Here is a 17976-nt window from a genome sequence, read left to right on the forward strand (position 1 = left end):
CGCCACCTGCGGGCGCTCGGGCGCGGCGCGGCGGCGGCGGCGGGCGCCGATTGGCGGCGGCGGCGGCGGGGGCGGGCTCCGGAAGGGGCGGCGGGAGGAGGAGCGATATGGCGGCGGAGAGCGCAGCGGCGCCGCAGGAGATGATGGAGGGTGAGAGCCCGCCGGGGCTGCGGGGGTCCGGGGTGGCGCGGCCGGCCGCTGGAGCGCCGCCTCCGGGCGGTGCGGCTGCCCGCGGCTCGCGGGGGAGCCCGCGGGCCCTGCGCGGTAGCGCAGCCCCCTGTGTCCAGCCCGGGGGCACTGTCCGCGGGGCCAGGCCTGCCGGGGCCGGTGTGTGGCACCACACGGCGCCGTGCCCGCGGGCTCCGTGTGCCGGGGGAGAAGGAGTGGGGTTGTGGAGATGGCCGCGGCGTCAAAAGTAAAGATAACGAGAAAGAAACCTTCTGGATGGCGCTGGTTTGGTTAGACCCCTGGTGACACGAGAGCACATCCTGAGGGGGGACCATTGGGGAGCGCCTGGCCCAGGCCCAGGGGGCCACCGGAGCTGTGGCTCGGTAAACGTGAAGGGATCTAGCAGGTTATTCTGGGGACACGGTTGCTCTTATCTGCGAGGATTTTTTTATTGATGCCTTCACTTCTTCGTGGCATTGGTACTATTGTACGTGATACTGATTTTTTTTTTCTAAAAGCTCTTAAAATGTAATAGTTCTAATTCCATCTCCGTAATCTTTGGAATTGCACTTCATTGATCTAAGAAATTTCCTTTTTCCTCCAGTCTTCTTCCCAGATTGTTGGTTTTAGGAAGATGTGATGGGAGGAAAAAGTGCATCCAAAATCAAAGTAGAAACAAGGGGTAAGAGGCCTTTTATTTAAGACTAAACCTTTCATTTAGTTAACTTAGGATTTCTACTAACTGCGTAGTCGTTTATGTGCCTCCCGGCTGTTTTACGTGCCCGCTGCGGTGCCCGGCGGGCAGAGCCTCATGCCCCGTTCTGTGTCTTGTGCAGTGGACAAGCGGCTGGAGTCGGAGGAGTCCGGAGACGAGGAGGGGAGGAAGCAGGCGGTGCGCCTGGTGACAGAGCTCAGCCAGCAGAGCCTGCGGGATGAGCACAACGGCGACACCTCCGCAGGTACCCACAGCAGCCCCGGGGCTCCTCCTGGCTCAGCATCCATGCGGGTCTATCTGCCCCAGAGCCCTCTTCCTGCACTCTCAATAAATTGTAGTGTTGTCGTTGCTAGAATAAAGTTGCCTGCTTTTTATGGAATGGCTAATGTTAGACCTTTGACTTTTTCTTTTTTTCCATTGTTTATTTGCACATCCGTATTTCCCTTTGAAATATTTGATGTCAAAATGCAGACTGTCTGTGTTCGTATTTTTCTTTTAGAAACTTTATGTGTAAAGATGCTGGGAATTTTCATTAGAAGTTGTCATGAGGAGGTTTTCATAATTCTGCCTCTGTTTATGTAGATTTTTGCCTGAAGAATTCACAGGTTCCTTTGGAAGGCAACAAAGACTATTGCTAGGAGGAACCTGTCCATTTTATTGAAATTTAGAAACTTTATGTGTAAAGATGCTGGAAATTTTCATTAGTAGTTGTCATCAGGAGGTTTTCATAATTCTACTTTCATTTGTGTAGATTTTTGCCTAAAGAATTCCCTGGTTCCTTTGGAAGGCAACAAAGACTGTTTCTAGGAGGAACCTGTCCATTTTATTGTTTTAATTTAAGAGTTCCAAGACATCTCAGAATTATATCTTTGAATCCTCGTGGGTTTTAACATTTCTTACTGATCTCACTGTTTATATTAGAATAGTTTTAAAATTTCTTACTGATCTCAGGTTTTAACATTTCTTACTAATCTCTATGGGGTAGAAATATTGACAGCCTTTAAAGCCTGTGAGTGTTTGATGGAAGAGTTTTCAGTGGCTTGCATGGCACTTGTCAGAGCAGATCCACTTCTGCAGACCCTGAGCTTTTGGTGCAATCTCAAGTGTAACATTCTTTGGACAGAGATGTCCATGTGATGATTATTGGGATACTGGAAGGGAAACAATGAAACAAATTTTAGTTCTTGCAGTGGATCCCTCCTCCTCTTAACCTGGCACGTTGGGACTTGCCAAAGTATTTTTCAAACTAGTAAATTATTACTAGAATTTTAAATCTCATAACTAAATGCAGTCTACATAGGTGTGGTTTGTTGTTGATAATTTAAGCCCCTTAAATATTAATAAAGAAATGCTCTTCCACAGGCAGGGCATGGCTTTGCAAACTGTGCATGCCAAGCACTGTGCAGTTGATAGAACCATGCAGATCAGAGAGAGCTTTCCTTTGCAGGCCTGGAATCCTGAGTGTTTGCTCAGCTGGCATGATTTAGCTGTGTGTTGGAGGTTATATTCTGCACTTTGTTCCCCTGGGAATTCTATGAAAGCACATACAGAAGTGATGTACTTGTACTCCAGTGAAAGCAAGAGAAACACATTCAGATTTGTTTGCTGAATTACATTTGTGTGCTGTTTGATACAATGACTGTATTGTTACTGTTTCCAAACTGTAAGCTTTCAGAAAACTAGGGCAGGAACCAAGCAGAGGAATAATTTTTGAGCATTTGAGATAGTTTCCACGGCCAGCTTTGAGTTTCTCAGCTGAAAGGAAAATGATGAGTTTTCCACATTTTTTTTTTCACTGAAGATCTTAAGTAGAAAGAGCTTGAGCAGCTGAAATTTCAAATTCATCATTTAGCTAATTCTCTGAGGAATAGAGCCTCTGGTTAGAAAGCTTATAACTGAGCTATTTATAATATTCTTCATGCATATGCACTTTGAAAGTGTAGTTAGGCTTTTTGTTGATTGAAGTGCTTGTGGTACTGTGAACTTACGTAACTTGGTAATGACTGTTCCCACTGTGGAATTTGGGTTTTCTGAATGGTGGAATTTTTTTTTCCACCTCTGCAAAGGCATGTGGCTTGCAGGCATAGGTTGCACAAAAATTCACTTTGGAAACTTCACTGCCAGGGTGATGTTTTTTTTCCCATTGAGAAGTGTGGAATAAGGCAATTTGCAAGGGAAATTGCAGTCCTGGCTGTGAAGTGCTTGGAGGAGGGTCAGTTTAGAGTTTTTTCCTATCCAGTCAGTTCATAAATAAAATGACATATAAATGACTGTAGATTTGCTAGAACTGTTTTCCTCTTCTTTCTCTTTCCTTTTTTCTTTTTCTGTTCTTTGAGAGAAAAAGCATTTTAACATTTTCGTACCAATACTGATTTACAGCTGGTACCAGATACACATCTGCCTCAGGCTGCTGTGTGCTTTATACACAGTGCATAGACTTCATGACAGTTGGCTCTATTACACAACAGCAGTGCCTGTGTGTTCAGTTTTAAATTTATTTTATTTTATTTTAGTGAATTTCATGTGTATCCTGTGTGATTTGGTTTTGCAGCTTTGGATTTGAGTGCAGTTTTCCACACTGGCTATAATGAATGATCTCTCAAAGCCGTGTGTTAAAATTAAGAGCTACCCTTTGACAGGCCCCAGAACAGAGTGTTTAAAACATTACCTAAATCAAGTGTTTATAAATTAAAATGTTCAAGCTTGCTAGCCAAACAAACTCAAAGAATTTTCTTTGCTTGAGTGGGTTTTTTTGCTGAAGATTTTTTTTTCACCAAGTTCATGATTGGCTTTACTGTTGGACAACTCTAAAGTCTCAAAGGACTTGAAACTCAAAAAGTTCCTTCACCGTGACCACTAAGTTACTGCCAGTATGACTCAATACAAGGGGCATAATTTGATTTTTTTGGTGTGATTTCTCAAATAAGTGTTGTTCCAAACTTGGGCACTGTTCCTGTGGGCTGTAAATTCAGCGAGACTGCTTGTTTGGCTTGGAGCACTTCTCACTGGCACTCTTTGCACCCAAGAAAGAGGTCAGAGAGGTGATAGCGGCAGGGTGGGGTTCCCCACTCCCTTGTTGAAGTGCAGAGCTCCTGATATGGAACTAAAATAAGAAAAGGCAGGCGTTGCTCACTGCTAATTGCTGACAGGCACATGTATGAGTGTCAATTTTTGGTGGCATTTCTCTCTTGCTGTTCAACATCCCCAAGACTACCAGCTCGTTTTGCATTCCCAAAATATAATTTATGCTTCCTGCTAATTTGAGCTATTAAAAAAAAATTAAAATACGAGGATTGCTTTTTCACTTCTGTGAATCAGTTCAGTGAGTCTCTTTCCTGTTTGAGTGTCCAGGCAAGAGCAACAGCCCAAACACAGCAAGGTCAGTGATGATCTGTGGACCACCAAACCCTTGGAGTTGGATGGTAGCATTAAAAAGGTGATGCTGGTACTGTTTGTGCCTGCACTACTACTTACAAGGCCAAGCATTAGCAGGAAAAACACTTATTAAATAGGAGCACTTGACATTTACAGGGATGTTTTAACCATGCTGGGCTGTGAAAATAGTCACTGCTGCTGGGTTAAGGGAATGAGCTTGCATAGATGCAGGAGTTAGTGCAAAGCCTTTGGGATGTGACTGTAATTAAAGTTGCTTGAGTTTTTGGTAGCACCCAGAGAAGCTTTGCACATAAAGTAGAAAATTCTTGCGTGTTGTGTGTCAGTTTTGCAAAGCTGGATCAGACTTTGTTTTCCTTCAGAAATTGATGCAACCAGCACACCACCTCCAACAAATGGGAATGGGCATGAATTATTCAGCATGAATTCTCCAGTAAATTTCCCTCCCTCATGTGCTGTGGTAGAAGCACAGCAAATGCTGGGGTGTTTTCCAGAGCTGTAAAAGCATTTCCCAAGGAAATTCATGCAGTGGGATAAACAGTGTTGTCTGGCGTAGTAGAGAGTTCAGCCAAACAAAGGAAGGGAGATCCAGGCAAAAGTGCTCACAGCAGTGACATAAAGTGGCAAGGCTAATAAAGAAAAACCCTGAAGGGTGGGATTGTTGAGATGCTTCCTGGTCATCTCACTAGGCAGTTATGATTCCTCCTTGGCAAGGTTTTATTGTGTTGTCAGAAGGGCACAGGCACTTTGGATGGAGAGTCTTTGAAGGGATGATGGCCCTAGGTGTGAAGGAAAGGCATCCTGCCCACTCTTGAGCCTGCAGCAGCCACGCAGGGAGGTTTGGCAAGGTGCTGATCTGTGTCTTTTGCATCTGAGCATGCAATCATGCTGATAAAGTTTTTTTTCCATGATGAGCTGTCGTGGTTTTAACGAAGCAGAATGTCCAAACTGTGCTTCTCATGTGTCTTCTCCTGAGGAGCATTTGCTCTCTGGATGTTGTTGTGTTGCTCTCAGGCTGTTGTCCTGCCTTTGGCTGTCTGGTACAGAGGTTCATGATGTGTTTGCTTCTGCAGGGGAAGCGGAGACACCAGTGGACATGGAGACCATTAGCCTGGACCCAGAGGCTGAGGTAAAGGCAGATTTTTGTCCTTACGGGCTTTAAACTGCAGGAAACAGAGGTAGGCAAAGGCAAGTATTGGAACCTGATTAAAAGATCCAGTTCTTCTGAAGGTGTTGGCTGCTGTGATCCTCCCCAGAACTGCTTCAGAACCTTTAGAAGTAGAGGTGTTTCATTTTTCATCGCTAGCTGAAACATTTTGTTAGCACTTTAGAATTTCCAATTAAATGTAGATGCACTGGAAGTGTGTGTGTGTTGCTGGCTCCGAGCTTCAGAGGTGTGTTCAGTGAGCTGTTTGCTGCTGTGGTTTGGGGCAGGCACAGTGCCTTACCCAGCCCAGTGCCCTGGCATCAGCAACCTCGTGAGCCCTTTAGCTGCAGAGGGTTTCAGCTGGGGTGGGATGTGCTCTGTTTCTCTCTGACTTTCAGAACTGGAGCGTCTGGGGCTGAGCAGCACAGATGTGGAGTGCCTCAGCCCATTGCCAGTGCAGAATTAATGTTCACAGAACCACTGGTTATTCAAACTGTCAGTGATTGCTGCTCACCTGAGGCCTGGAACTGGAAATGGCAACTTGTGTTCCAGTTAAGCCCTAGCAAAGTAGAGAAGAGAACTTCACACGAAATTTTATTTATGCAAGAATTTCTTTCAATTAATTTCAGAAGATTTCTAATTTTGGTAATGCTGAGACTCAGGAAATGTCTGTTGCATTTTGCAGATGCTGCATTTACAGTGGACAGGTTTAGGGCAGTGTGACCAAGTGTGTCTCAGTTGTGGTGGTAAAATCATGTGCCAAACCCACTTTGCAAATGCTCTTTGAAGGGAAGTTTTAATTTTGTAAGACTACAGTTTCCTTAGAACAAAGTACCAGGCTGACCTTTAGAGACCAGATTTGTTGTGAAAACTGCTAAATCCCTCCATTTCTCTTTAAGGATGTTGACTTGAATCATTTCCGAATTGGGAAGATTGAAGGATTTGAGGTGCTCAAGAAAGTGAAGGTAACAGTCCTGGGGAACAGAGAATGCCTCTTGGAACTGGGATTTTGTAGATCTAACCTGTAAGAGGACAGATAGAGTCTCTTTTTGGCTGAGATTTATTGAGTTTGCTTCATTTTTAGCTGGAGAAGGTAATGTTTACCTATTTGTCAAGCAGTAATAAAAACCTTGGGATTTTGCAAGTTTGTTTTGGGAGGGGATGAGAGACAATGCATGAGGGCACATCCTGGACTAGCACAGCAGGCTGAACACAGAATAACCTGGACGGGAAAGGATCTCTGGAGGTCTGTAGTAAAGTCCTCAAGGCAGGCCCAGTTAGAACGTGTTGCTTAAGGCCTTCTCCAGTTAAACTTTTGAGTATTTCCAAGGATGGAGATTATGCAGCCTCTCTGGGCTGCTGTTACTGTGTCTGACCATTGTGGCTGAAAGATTTCCTTCTGTAGAACTGGAGTATACCAAGAAAAGATTGTAATAAAAACAAACAAACCAACCCCAACAAACCACTAACAACCCAACAAATTCCCAGCAAAACTGAACGGGGAAACCCCCACACCCCCCTTTGTGTCTCTAAGCTAAAAGGCATTACATGCAGTCCTTCATCTCCATTTTCCTGTTTCTTTTTAAACTTTTCCTCAACAATTAGACTCTGTGTCTCCGTCAGAATTTGATTAAGCACATTGAAAACCTGGAGCAGCTGCAGACCTTGAGGGAGCTGGATCTCTATGACAATCAAATTCGGAAGATTGAGAACTTGGAGTCTCTGGTGGAGCTCGAGTGAGTCCAGGGGAGTCACCAGGATTAGTGGGGGGTGGTTTGCTACTCACTGTATTACTCCTGCTGTGCTTCTTCAAGTGTTTATCACCCAGGCCTCTCCCAGAATTTATTTTGGTGCTCTGTGAAGGATAATGTGTATTCATTATTGATATTGAATCTGTGCAGTAAACTAGTTTTATTATCCTGCAGCTCCCCAGGGAGAGCAGCTGGAGGTGAAACCTGTGCTGTGTAAGGCAGTGGGAATGGCAGGGGCTGCAGCTTCCACCCAGGTGTGTGAGCTCTGCCCCCTGTGCTCCTGCAGGGAGAGGTTGTAACAGGTTTTTATTCCTGCAGAAATGACAAGAGGGTAAAGGGTTTTTTGGTGTTGGTTTTCTTGTTGTTGTTGTTTTTGTGCTTTTCTGTATTTTTTAAGAGTGTTAGGGAAGGAGTAAGTACCTTTCCAAGCTTCTGAGTTTCTAACACTTGCCTGGAGGTCCTGGTACATTACAAAACTGTTCCCACTGGGGCAGGACTGGCCCAATTCTCACATCACAACTCCTTCCTACCCAGGGGAGCAGGCATGGTCCTGTCACAGGCAGGTCTTGTAGGCAGGTATCTTCCCAAGAAAAATGCAGGATGGCTTCCTCCCACCATGGCAGCTCCATGGCTGGGCAAAATGATGGCTGTCTTCTGCAGGTGGCAGATGATTTCTTTCTCTTTTTTTTGCTAAGAAAAAGAATTTGCTGCTACTTTTCAGAAGTATTTTGAAAGTTCTAATTGTTGTGTTTTCTAATAAAAAGAAATTGCATTCATGACTTTAGCTTCAAGGCCTAGCAAAGGCTAGATCTCTGCAGACAGGGACATTCCCCACCAATTTACAGATGCTCCTTTCATCCATGAATCATCCGCGCCTGATGGGCTGATGAGACTTTGCTTTGTTTTACCTCAGGGTCCTGGACATCTCCTTTAATGTCCTGCGACACATTGAAGGACTAGATCGGCTCACCCAGCTGAAAAAACTCTTCCTTGTCAACAACAAAATCACCAAAATTGAGAATCTGAGCAACTTGCAGATGCTGCAGATGTTAGAGCTGGGCTCCAACCGAATCCGGGTAGGTTTGCTCTGGGAGCTGCTGGCTGCAGAGTTTGCAGCTCCCTGGTGTGGCACTGGAAGTGCTCTGCATTGACTTTGATTTGCAGTTTTGTTGGTTTTTATTGCTCCAGTCACTCACTGTGCTTATTACTGTGCATGCTGGAGCCTTTCATTACACATTAGTGCCTGGCTGCTAAATCACCATTGGTGAATTTTTGTCTTTAATGAATTCCTATATCCCCTGTGTGTTTCCTTTTGCAGGTGGTGATTTCTTCCTGCTAGAGAACCAAGCCTAGCAAAACTAGCAATTTTTTTCTCTTACCTTTCCACAGATGGGGGCTGAGTCCGTGAAACCTGTTGAAAACAAAATGAGTTTGATTTGCAGGTGCAATTGACAGCCTGCTATGGCAGTCAGTCTTGTTTAGGAAAATGATTTTCTTGAGGCTTTGCTCTGAAATGCCTTTAAAATCTAAAACTTGGTACTGTAGTGCTGATTGGTTTGGGGTTTATTGTGCAGTTTGTGGCTTTTTCAATTTAACATCTGTGCCACTTACAGGAGAGCAGTTAGGAGTGGTCTCTCCTGCCCCTAAGGTGTGATTCTTTGTATTGGCTCAGTTCATAAGAGAATTGCTCAGACAGATGACACAAAAGACTTGTAACATACAAAATAAGCTTTTTTAAAAAGCTTTTTAAATTACATGCTCTTTAGAAAATAGTGATAAAGGATGAGTGCATTTCAGTCAATGTGGTGTAAGTTGGTGCTGCCCATTTATAGTCTCTGAGAAATTACTTGTTATGCTGAAAGATTAGGAAAAGATCCATTTGTCCTTTTTGTTTCAAGACTTGTGGAAGAACACTTGTCTTTGTGGAAGAGAAGGAAACTTCATCTGTTAAAAGCAGCCTTCTAAGGCAGAGATGTGTGCTGCTTTTTTGAAGAGGAAAAATTTTGGTTTGCTCCTAAAGCTAAACTGGGCTGAATTGTTTTCCAGGAATTTCTGCTTTGGAAATTAAATTATTTAGGGGAATAAATCTAGACTGTGAGAACATCAGCCAGGTCAGATGAGGGACTGGGAACCTTTGCATAGGATGGGGGAACAGGAGTTATGGAGAGAAGCACCTGGCATTTTTCAGAAGCAGAGCAGGCTCAGCACACTGCTCCTTGCATTACAAAAGTTGGGTTAAGCAAAACTGTTCTGTATTCTGTATCTAAGCATCATTATCATCTGGGAAAAAAAGAAATCCAGTTAGATCTCTGCATTATACTTAGGCAGTGCATTGTCAATAATTTTGTCAAGCCAAGGAATATTTTTTTAACAATGAGGTTAGATTTATTTTATGTGTGTTTTGTCAATGTTGAGCCCGAGCATATTAACAGAATAAACAAAACAAAAACACAGCAAAACTGTCACTGTAGGGGTAACACAGGCTTCTTAAATTGTTTTTAGTGAGTTTTTTCTGTTTGTCTGTTAATTCTATTCTGACTTCTTCAAATATCAGTATTCTATGCCTCTAATTGCTTTATTGGAGTGAGTAACCTGTGGCTTGGCTTGGCACAGAGACATCTCATGGTACCTGGAACTCCTGGGCTGGTTTTCTCTTGGTGTGGGGTGCCTTGGCTGTATGTTTTACAGCTGGACATATCCTTAACCCTTCAGGGTACAAGCCTGTGGACTCTTCAGGCAGTGTTCTGGGCTCTGAGGTGCCTGATTGACTTCCCTGTGCATTAAAGCTGCTGCAGCAGGGCTGTTCTTGCCTGCTGTGCTGCACACTCACACCTCTGAGTGCCCTTAGCTTGGAATCCCTCATGACTTAGCACTTTTTGCTCTCTTTCTTTTGGGGAGCAGAACTTTAAGCTTGAGCTGACATATCTAAGGCTTTTTTCTTAAAGTTGGACTGGGGCAGCTGTAATGTAAGCACTTCTTTACTTGTTCTTGGGTTTTTGTCCCCTCATGTCCATCTGCTCCATTCCTCTCCCTCTACTGAGTCATCAGTATTTTCTCCTCGGGGCTGGAGAAGCTGCCAATGAGCAACTAATCTATAGTTTTTCTTGCAAGGTCAAAACAGGGCTAAGTTCATAGTCTACAAGGGGGTTGAATGCAAATTTGAGCTGAGTAACACTGTATTCAGTCTTCTGGCAGTTGCAGGACAGAGATTGAAAAGCTTCTTACCTTTCCTGAGTGTCCATCTTCTTCCTCCTCGTGTTATTCCATGCACAGGTAAACACACAGAGAGTAATCCAAGTGGTGCTGGGACTCAGCACTGCTAATTGGAAATTCTGGCAGGCAAGAGGCATGTGGAGAAGCTGAGATGTCACAGCCTGAGCACAGACACACAGCTGTGGGTGGCAGGAGCCTTTTGTGATCTTCCCCTTTTCCCTTTTTGTCCCCATTTTCGCTCTCCTGTTCTTGCTTTTTCCTCTCCTTTGTAATATCCCTGATGCTTCAGAGATCCTTATTTTCTCTTCCTTGAGCTAAACTGGTACAGATGTCTGTATTCTGCCAGTGTATTATGTGTATTTAAATAATATGTGTATTTAAAAAGTGTACATCACTCAGACTGGTGTGGGTGTGTTCTGCCAGAAGCACGACTGTGTAGCCAGTGGTTAAATCTATTAACACACACACACCTGTGAGGCAGTAAACTTTGCTTATGGCAGAGGAATTGAACAACTTTCCTATGTGTTATGCAGTCACTGATGTGCAGGACTAAATTTACAAATTGTGTTTTTTCTCCCCAGATTCTGTTTCCATTCACTAGTGACAGATTATTAATTTCTTTTTTTTGCCTCACAGATGAGTATCTCCTACCCTGGATGCACCACATGGTTATAACGTGGCTACAAAGTGACAGCCACCTCTACCAGGTGGGATTTTGCATTAACACTGTCTCCTCTGGTCGTTTCACAGGTAATTGAGAACATTGACACCTTGGCTAATCTTGACAGTCTGTTCCTTGGGAAGAATAAAATCACCAAGCTGCAGAACCTGGATGCGCTGACCAACCTGACTGTGCTCAGCATACAGGTACTGGTTGTGTTCTGAAAACCACCCTTGAGACAGGATCAGCCCTCCTGAATCACAGAATCCAAGAGTGGTCTGGGTGGGGAGGAACCTTAAAGATCATCTTGTCCACCCCCTGAAATAGCAGGACACCTCCCACCATCCCAGGTTGTGTCCCAGGCTCCCACCTTGGACACTTCAGGGATCCAGGGGCTTCTCTGGGCACCCTGTGCCAGGGCCTCAGCACCCTCACAGAGAACAATTTCTTCCTAGCATCTAATTCAGACCTGCCTTCCTTCAGCTTAGGGCCATTCCCCCTTGTGCTGTCACTACACACCCTTGTGAAAAATCCCTCTCCAGCCTTCTTGGTAGCCCCCCATCAGCATGTCTGCAGTGTTTGAGTCAAACTCCTCTACTGGAAGGAAGTGTGATGATATTCTTTGTGTTATCTTTTTTCATCCTTTCATGCTCCTTGAGATTGACAGACACTGATAAAATTATAAAAACAACTATTTGATTTTTATGAAAGAAAGAGCAGGAAATAAATGTTATCCCCTACTTCCTTCCTGAAACAGTTTCCTAATGCATTACAATAACATTGAAAGTGTTATGCCAGGTATCCTTACAATGACAGTGGCTCAGTGTCACTGCCTTCTTACTGAAGAGGCAAGAAATGTGAGCAAGCCTGTGCTGAGTGCAGTCTGTCCTTAATGAGCTTTCAAAAAGCTTCTTCCTTTTTAAAAGGTGGAATTAAAGATACTCAGCTAATTTTTTTCACCAGGTCTCCTTTTCATCCATGTGACAGTACTTGTGCATTCTAGTAACTCTTAAAGCTGCTGGCAAGGCACACTGAGTGCCTGCTGTGGCACCTGTGTGTGCCATTACTCTGCAGGGCACAAAGAGTTACTACAGCACAGTGCAGAGTGGTTACGGTGGGGTAAATTCCTCTCTGACCTTTCCATTTGTAAAGACCTACAAAATGAACACTGTTCCTGCATAGGCCTGGTGTTTGTTAAGGCACCAAGCCAAAAACTTCCAGGCTGCAACTTTTGATGGGAAGGTCAGAATCTGATTCTTGGTGGAGGCTGGGATTCCCACAGGACTTCCTCATGCCTCAGAGGTGCAGAGGTCAAACAGCTGAGCTCACAAGGTCAGAGTGGGCCCAAGCAGACTAATTCCCCTTCCCAGCCATCCTCTAGAGAAATGGTTTTCCCCCAGGGGCTCACGTGGGTCTGGGTTTGCCTGGGGTGGTGCTGACCAGGCTGCTGCACTTCCAGAACAACCGTCTGACCAAGATTGAGGGGCTGCAGAGCCTGGTGAACCTGCGGGAGCTGTACCTCAGCCACAACGGCATCGAAGTCATCGAGGGACTGGAGAACAATGTGAGCAGGCTTTGCTGGCTCTGCAGCACAGCTGGTGCCCTGAGCTGCTTGTGTTAGTGGCTTTCCTGGAAGTGTTTGCTCCCAGTGAGGTGTGGGTTCCTGAGTCTCTTGAGAGACCACAAATATCCAAGTGTTTGTTATATGTTAAAGTATCTCGTGTGGTTAAAGATCCTCCAGATATTCTGGAACAGAATTATTTTTGTGACATGGGGAAGGGAGCTGTGATTGGAGCAGTAGCCTGGCTGATGCTCAGCCATGGGAGGGCTCTGGACACAGCTGGGTGGCTGCAGCAGCCTCTCAGACAGCAGCTTGTAGATAACCATGAGTGCTTTTCAGTAGGACAAAACTGGAGCTGGGGGTGAGAGAGGCCAGCCATGGCATGCAGCTTGCCTTCCTTTCAGTTGCACATTTGTCTTTTTGGGTGGGATGGGTTTTGTGGAAGCCTTGTATCATTTTCATTCTCACCCAGCAAAAGCTTTTCTAAAATTGTTAAGTTTCCTGCTGCTAAGAGTTTGTTCAACTCAGCTGCTCAAGGGGACACTTGGGATCCAATTTTTAATCCTCCTCTTAATGTACTTTGAGGAAAACTCACTTTTGAGGAGTCCTTGGCTGGCAGTTGCCATCCAGGCAATACTGCCTTCATTTTTGTCACAGGGCTTCTGGGGGTCAGTAGCCCAGCTTGACTGAAAATAATCTTGTTCTATACAGGCAGCAGGAGTTGAGCTGAATGTGAGCAGCTGGCAATAACCTGTCTGCTCCTGACAGTGTCCAGCTCTGGGCCTGGAAAAGGTGGCACGGGGAAGATGAAATCAGATCTAATATTTTTGTGCTTGCTTTGTCTAGAACAAACTCACAATGCTGGACATTGCAGCCAACAGAATTAAGAAGATTGAGAACATCAGCCACCTAACAGAGCTGCAGGAGTTCTGGGTAAGCACAGGCCAGAGCTGTTCCCCAAAATGTCTGTACCACAGGGAGGGGAACCCTTCTGATGGGCAGCATCTGGACATGTGTGCCTTGGAGTGAACTCTTCTGGTTCTGGTGATCAGCTTTAAGATCTTGACAGTCTGCATGGATAAAGTGTGTGCTGGTTTTCCCTAGGAAAAGGGAAGAGCTTAAAAATTCATTGCTGAGCTTTGCTGAGTAGTAAGAAGCCTGTCTCTAGGAAATGGGCCCTGCCTTCATGCTCAGGGTGGTTTTGGAACAGCCCCACTTGTCCTATTCCTGCAGCTCTTCTTCTGTGAGTGAGCATGACAGAGTACCAGGGGAAGCACAGAGCTGGTTCAGAGCACAGTTGATAAGTTCATAGTGTTACAAATATGAAGAAAACAACTTCTGGTTCCATTCCTGTGAGGCAGGTAGCAGATTGCTTCTGTTGCTTTCTGGCACCCTGAATTGCTGAGCTCTTTGGCTTTCCTAAGGCAGGTCAGGAAACCCAGAGATCCCTGTGCTAAAGCATCAGCACTGCCCTGTTTGGGAGCTGTGCACAAACGTGCTCCTGTGAAAGAATGGAGAAGCAGCAGGTGCTCATGTGCTTCAGCTCTTGCAGAGTTCCTGCATTCAAGGCTGGCAATAAGGGCTGTGCTGTACAATGTCTGTCATGTGGAGTTACTGAAACTCTAGGGCAGATGCTGAGAGAAAAGGAGTGGAAAGCAGCTTCAGATGAAACCCAGCTGGGGTGTGGAGCCCAGGCTCCTTAGATGGTTTTCCTCATCTTGCAGTGTGGCTGAGGAGACAGCCAGCAGTGTCACCTGGCCATGCCTGTCTGTGAGGAGCTCTTGAAGGAACAGGACTCAGAAGCCCCTTTAACGTGGCATCTTTGGGGCAGCAGAGGTGAGGCAGTGCAGTGTGGGGCCTGTCCTGATCCTGTGCAATTTCCTGCTGTCTTCCTCTTTGCTGCTGCTCTGCTTACAGGAGGTGTCTGCACTGGTTGCACCTGGAAGGACAGGCCAAAGCTGAACTTGGCTGGATTCCTTTATAAAAAGATCAGTGTGCTGAGAGTCCTTTGTGAGAGCAGAGATTGACCAAGACCTGTTAGCTGAGCATGGAAAATGCCCTCCTGGCTTTGTTCCACTTCAACACCACATTTATAAAACCTGATCTGTTTGAAAAGGAGCAGGGCAGAATTTTCAATGGAAACCAGTGTTCTGTCTCCCAGTTTGTTTGTTGTTTTTTTTTTCACTGACTGCACAGTTGAAGCCACATAAAATTGTCCTCTAACACTTTAAGTAAACAGAATTCAAAATCCTAGACACTGTGATAGTCTTCTAGCAGTTTCCCAGTAGCACCTCCCCAGTGGAGGGACTGAGACATCTGAAGGTTGTGTGACTTGGCTGAGGTAACACTGTGATGAGCTGCAGCAGAATGACACAATCTAGTGAGGGTTTTTTTATATTTTATTTGAAGGTGGCATTGCTTCAGTGACTCTGTATCCAAAAGCAAAGGGTGCTGGTGTCTCAGGGTTGGGCAGCATGTGGCCACATTGCAGCTTTCCTTCCTTGCTGGACAGCTGAAGCACTCACTGCTTTGTGTGCAATTGCTGAGCCAACAATCAGGCAGGGGAAGAACCAAACCAGAGCTTGGCATTTCCTCTGGAGGGTAGAAGCAGTTTTTGCAGGGAAATTCATGTAGGGGAGAGAGGAAAATGTTGCTTTTCTTGTCAGTTTGGGACCTTCTTTAATGTTTCCTGAGAAGTCAGAAAAGTAAAGATGGATGTCACAGTGGAAATAAATGATGATATCAGGATTTCCAGCCCATAAATGCACAGTGGAGTGGGAGCTGGTGGAGGCTGGCCTGGTGCCTTGCAGGCTCTCTCCTCGTACAGGGGTTGGACTGGATCTGCTGCCTCAGGGGTGGGGCATCTGACCAGGACAGTGTGGGGGAGTTGGGCTTAGTGCTGAGGCCCTGGGATGAGACAGGAGAGCTCAGCTCAGGTTCCAGGGAGGAGGGATCTTGCACACAGGGTGTTGATGGGCGTGCAGTGGTGGTGCCCTGGTGGTGGTGACGCAGCACCGTGACCGTGTTCCTTTTTTGGGGTACCTGTGGGCGTGAACGTGGCTGTGTGTGCTCTGCAGATGAATGACAACCTGGTCGAGAGCTGGAGCGACCTGGATGAGCTGAAAGGAGCCAAGAATTTGGAGACTGTGTACCTGGAGAGAAACCCCTTGCAGAAGGACCCCCAGTACCGGCGCAAAATCATGCTGGCGCTCCCGACGGTCCGGCAGATCGACGCCACCTTCGTCCGGTTCTGAGCCTCTCGCTGCCCCTCTCCCCTGCCCTCCTCCAAGAAGTCCCAGCGGGGTTTTTTATCCACTCACCACTCCCCAGGTCCTCAGTACACTGACACACACAGGGCAAACAGTCAATAAAAAGCACTGAAAGCAGGTCTCGTGTACAATGCACTCATTGTTTTTGAAATGTTGTTATTATTATTATTATTATTATTAAATCTTAACACAAGAGCCTTCAGTGTACCTGTGTTTTTTTTATTTTGTGGGGCAGGTTTTGCCAGAGAGTGTTTGCAGCAGACTGGAGCCACGTGAGCCCCTTGCTGAGCACTGTTGACTCTGTGACACACGTTCAGATTAGGAATGTCCTCGCAAGCACCACGTGAAATCAAGGCTCAAGAGTGGTCTGTAAATACATGGAAAATGATCTGATGAAGATCCCCACAGGTTATTTACCAGGTGTGAGTCAGTGCTAAAGACCTGGTGGTACAATGTGGGCCTGCAGGGGCAGTACTTTTTGTACTCACGTTTTTAAACACAGCCACAAGCTCGTGAGAGGACTGGGGACAAAGTGGTGTTAATACATCAATGGTGAGCAAGGGCAGGGTTTGGTGGCACTTGGTTGTGTTTGACATCAGAAAATCTGAGTCATGTCCTGCTTCTGCTGAAGATGGCAGTGTGGTATTGCTGTCCCTCTGCACCTCTGTGTGATCTGGGCCATTGAATTGCATCTCTCCAGCAGCTGGAAAACCCTGGGAAGCACTTTCCCTCTGCTGCTGTTTGTCCAACAGGCATGTCATCAGTCCAGGGGAGCAAGGAAAACACAGGAGGAGTGCTTGACAATGTGCTCTTGGTGGTAGTTTGATACGTTCTGATCAGACATGAGCTTGAATCTTTGAAAGAGTGGGATGAATCCCTTCTTCAGCTGGAGGCCAGGACTATTAAGCAGGGCAGTGTGGCCCTGTAAAAGATTTTATTTCCCCTCTGTGGGCTGTGTTGCCTTTGCTCAGCAGCAGCTCTGCTGTGGATTGTGGTGCTGCTGGAGGTGATGTGGTGACTGGGCTTGCCTGGGGAACCTGCACCCTGCCGTGTCATGAACTGGCAATGTGGTGAGATGAGTTGCTTTGAATTCCTCAAGTGCCACAAACTCCCTGGGGACTGTAAAAGCAGCGTCTCAGTTACTGTTACATCAGTCCTGTACCCCACGTTGTTCCTGAGCTGGCACTGTGCCCCTTGGCTGGCAGCACCTGGGATTTTCCCCAAAGCTGTAAACACCAGCACAAACTTTTCTCTCAGGTGTGAGGGGAACACAGTGCTTACATCCTCCCTGGTGCCCCAAAATCCTGGTGCCTTGGCCAGGCACCAGCCCCTCCAGGGTCCCTCCTGCATCCCACTGAGCCGCCTTTGCTCAGGGCCACACAGGTTCCACCTCCAGCTCAGGAGGGCAGGGCCTCCTCCTGGCTGCTTGGAGGAAGGTGTTTCTGAATGGGGAATGTGCCTGCACACCCATCCACCCTCTTCTTCCTCCTCCTCCTCCTGTCCCCAGGTTCTGCCCCTCCTACACAGGGAGCCTGACGTTCCCCAGAGGGGAAGCAGCCATGCACAGGAGCACCAGGGTGGCACTGCCCACTCTGGGGAGCAGCCATCATCCACAGGAGCACCAGGGTGGCACTGCCCACTCTCTGCCCACCTCAGAGGACCCCTCTGCCCTGTGCCTGCCTGCTCAGATCCAGCTCTGTGGGAGGAACACGCAGGGCACGGGCCTTGGCACGTGTGGGGGTAAAAGCTGCCAGTTTGGGGCTCGTGTTGGGAGCTGTGGGAGAGGGGCAGGATGCAACAGACCCCAGTGCCTTCATCCAGCTTTCCAAGCAGTGCCTGGCCTGGCAGCTGGCTCCCCACACAGCCCCCAGCTCCAGCACGGGGCTCAGAGGTGCCTGTTGGGCTGTTTTGGACACTGAGGGTGTCTGAGGCTCTGCCAGGAGCGAGAACCAGAGGCTGCCCCAAAGGAGCACCAGTGCCAGGCACTCTGTGGGGCTGGGGCTGCATTGCTTCCTCAGCAGAGAGGTGTGTGCCTGTGCTCCAGATGTCATAAGGACTCCTCTGTGTGATGGAGGTTTCTGGGGTAGATCACACCAGA

At 46.6% G+C, this 17976-nt stretch overlaps 1 protein-coding gene across 2 annotated transcripts; it reads left to right on the top strand.

The window, feature by feature from the left end:
- The first annotated feature begins 37 nt into the window (after window positions 1–37).
- On the top strand, window positions 38–16073 carry PPP1R7 (protein phosphatase 1 regulatory subunit 7). Of its 2 annotated transcripts, XM_063408259.1 has the most exons (11): window positions 38–150; window positions 773–850; window positions 1005–1127; window positions 5350–5405; window positions 6323–6388; window positions 7029–7159; window positions 8088–8250; window positions 11138–11254; window positions 12508–12612; window positions 13456–13542; window positions 15687–16073. In XM_063408259.1, the coding sequence occupies exons 2-11, from the start codon at window positions 808–810 to the stop codon at window positions 15861–15863; spliced, it is 1068 nt and encodes a 355-aa protein (XP_063264329.1). In that variant the 5' UTR covers window positions 38–150; window positions 773–807; the 3' UTR covers window positions 15864–16073. The 2 variants fall into 2 exon arrangements, with proteins under 2 accessions (XP_063264329.1, XP_063264330.1); XM_063408260.1 differs by lacking the exon at window positions 773–850 and having other exon boundaries at window positions 51–150.
- Window positions 16074–17976: the final 1903 nt, after the last annotated feature.

This window comes from Prinia subflava, chromosome 11 (genome assembly GCF_021018805.1).
Source record: "Prinia subflava isolate CZ2003 ecotype Zambia chromosome 11, Cam_Psub_1.2, whole genome shotgun sequence".
In the NCBI taxonomy this organism is placed as follows: domain Eukaryota; kingdom Metazoa; phylum Chordata; class Aves; order Passeriformes; family Cisticolidae; genus Prinia; species Prinia subflava.

Excerpts from the sequence above, each read along its gene's own strand:
- PPP1R7 (XM_063408259.1), top strand. The coding sequence starts at position 808 with ATGGGAGGAAAAAGTGCATCCAAAATCAAAGTAGAAACAAGGG. Across the intron at positions 5,406-6,322 it reads GCCTGGACCCAGAGGCTGAG|GATGTTGACTTGAATCATTT; the intron begins GTAAAGGCAGAT and ends TTTCTCTTTAAG. Across the intron at positions 6,389-7,028 it reads AGGTGCTCAAGAAAGTGAAG|ACTCTGTGTCTCCGTCAGAA; the intron begins GTAACAGTCCTG and ends CTCAACAATTAG.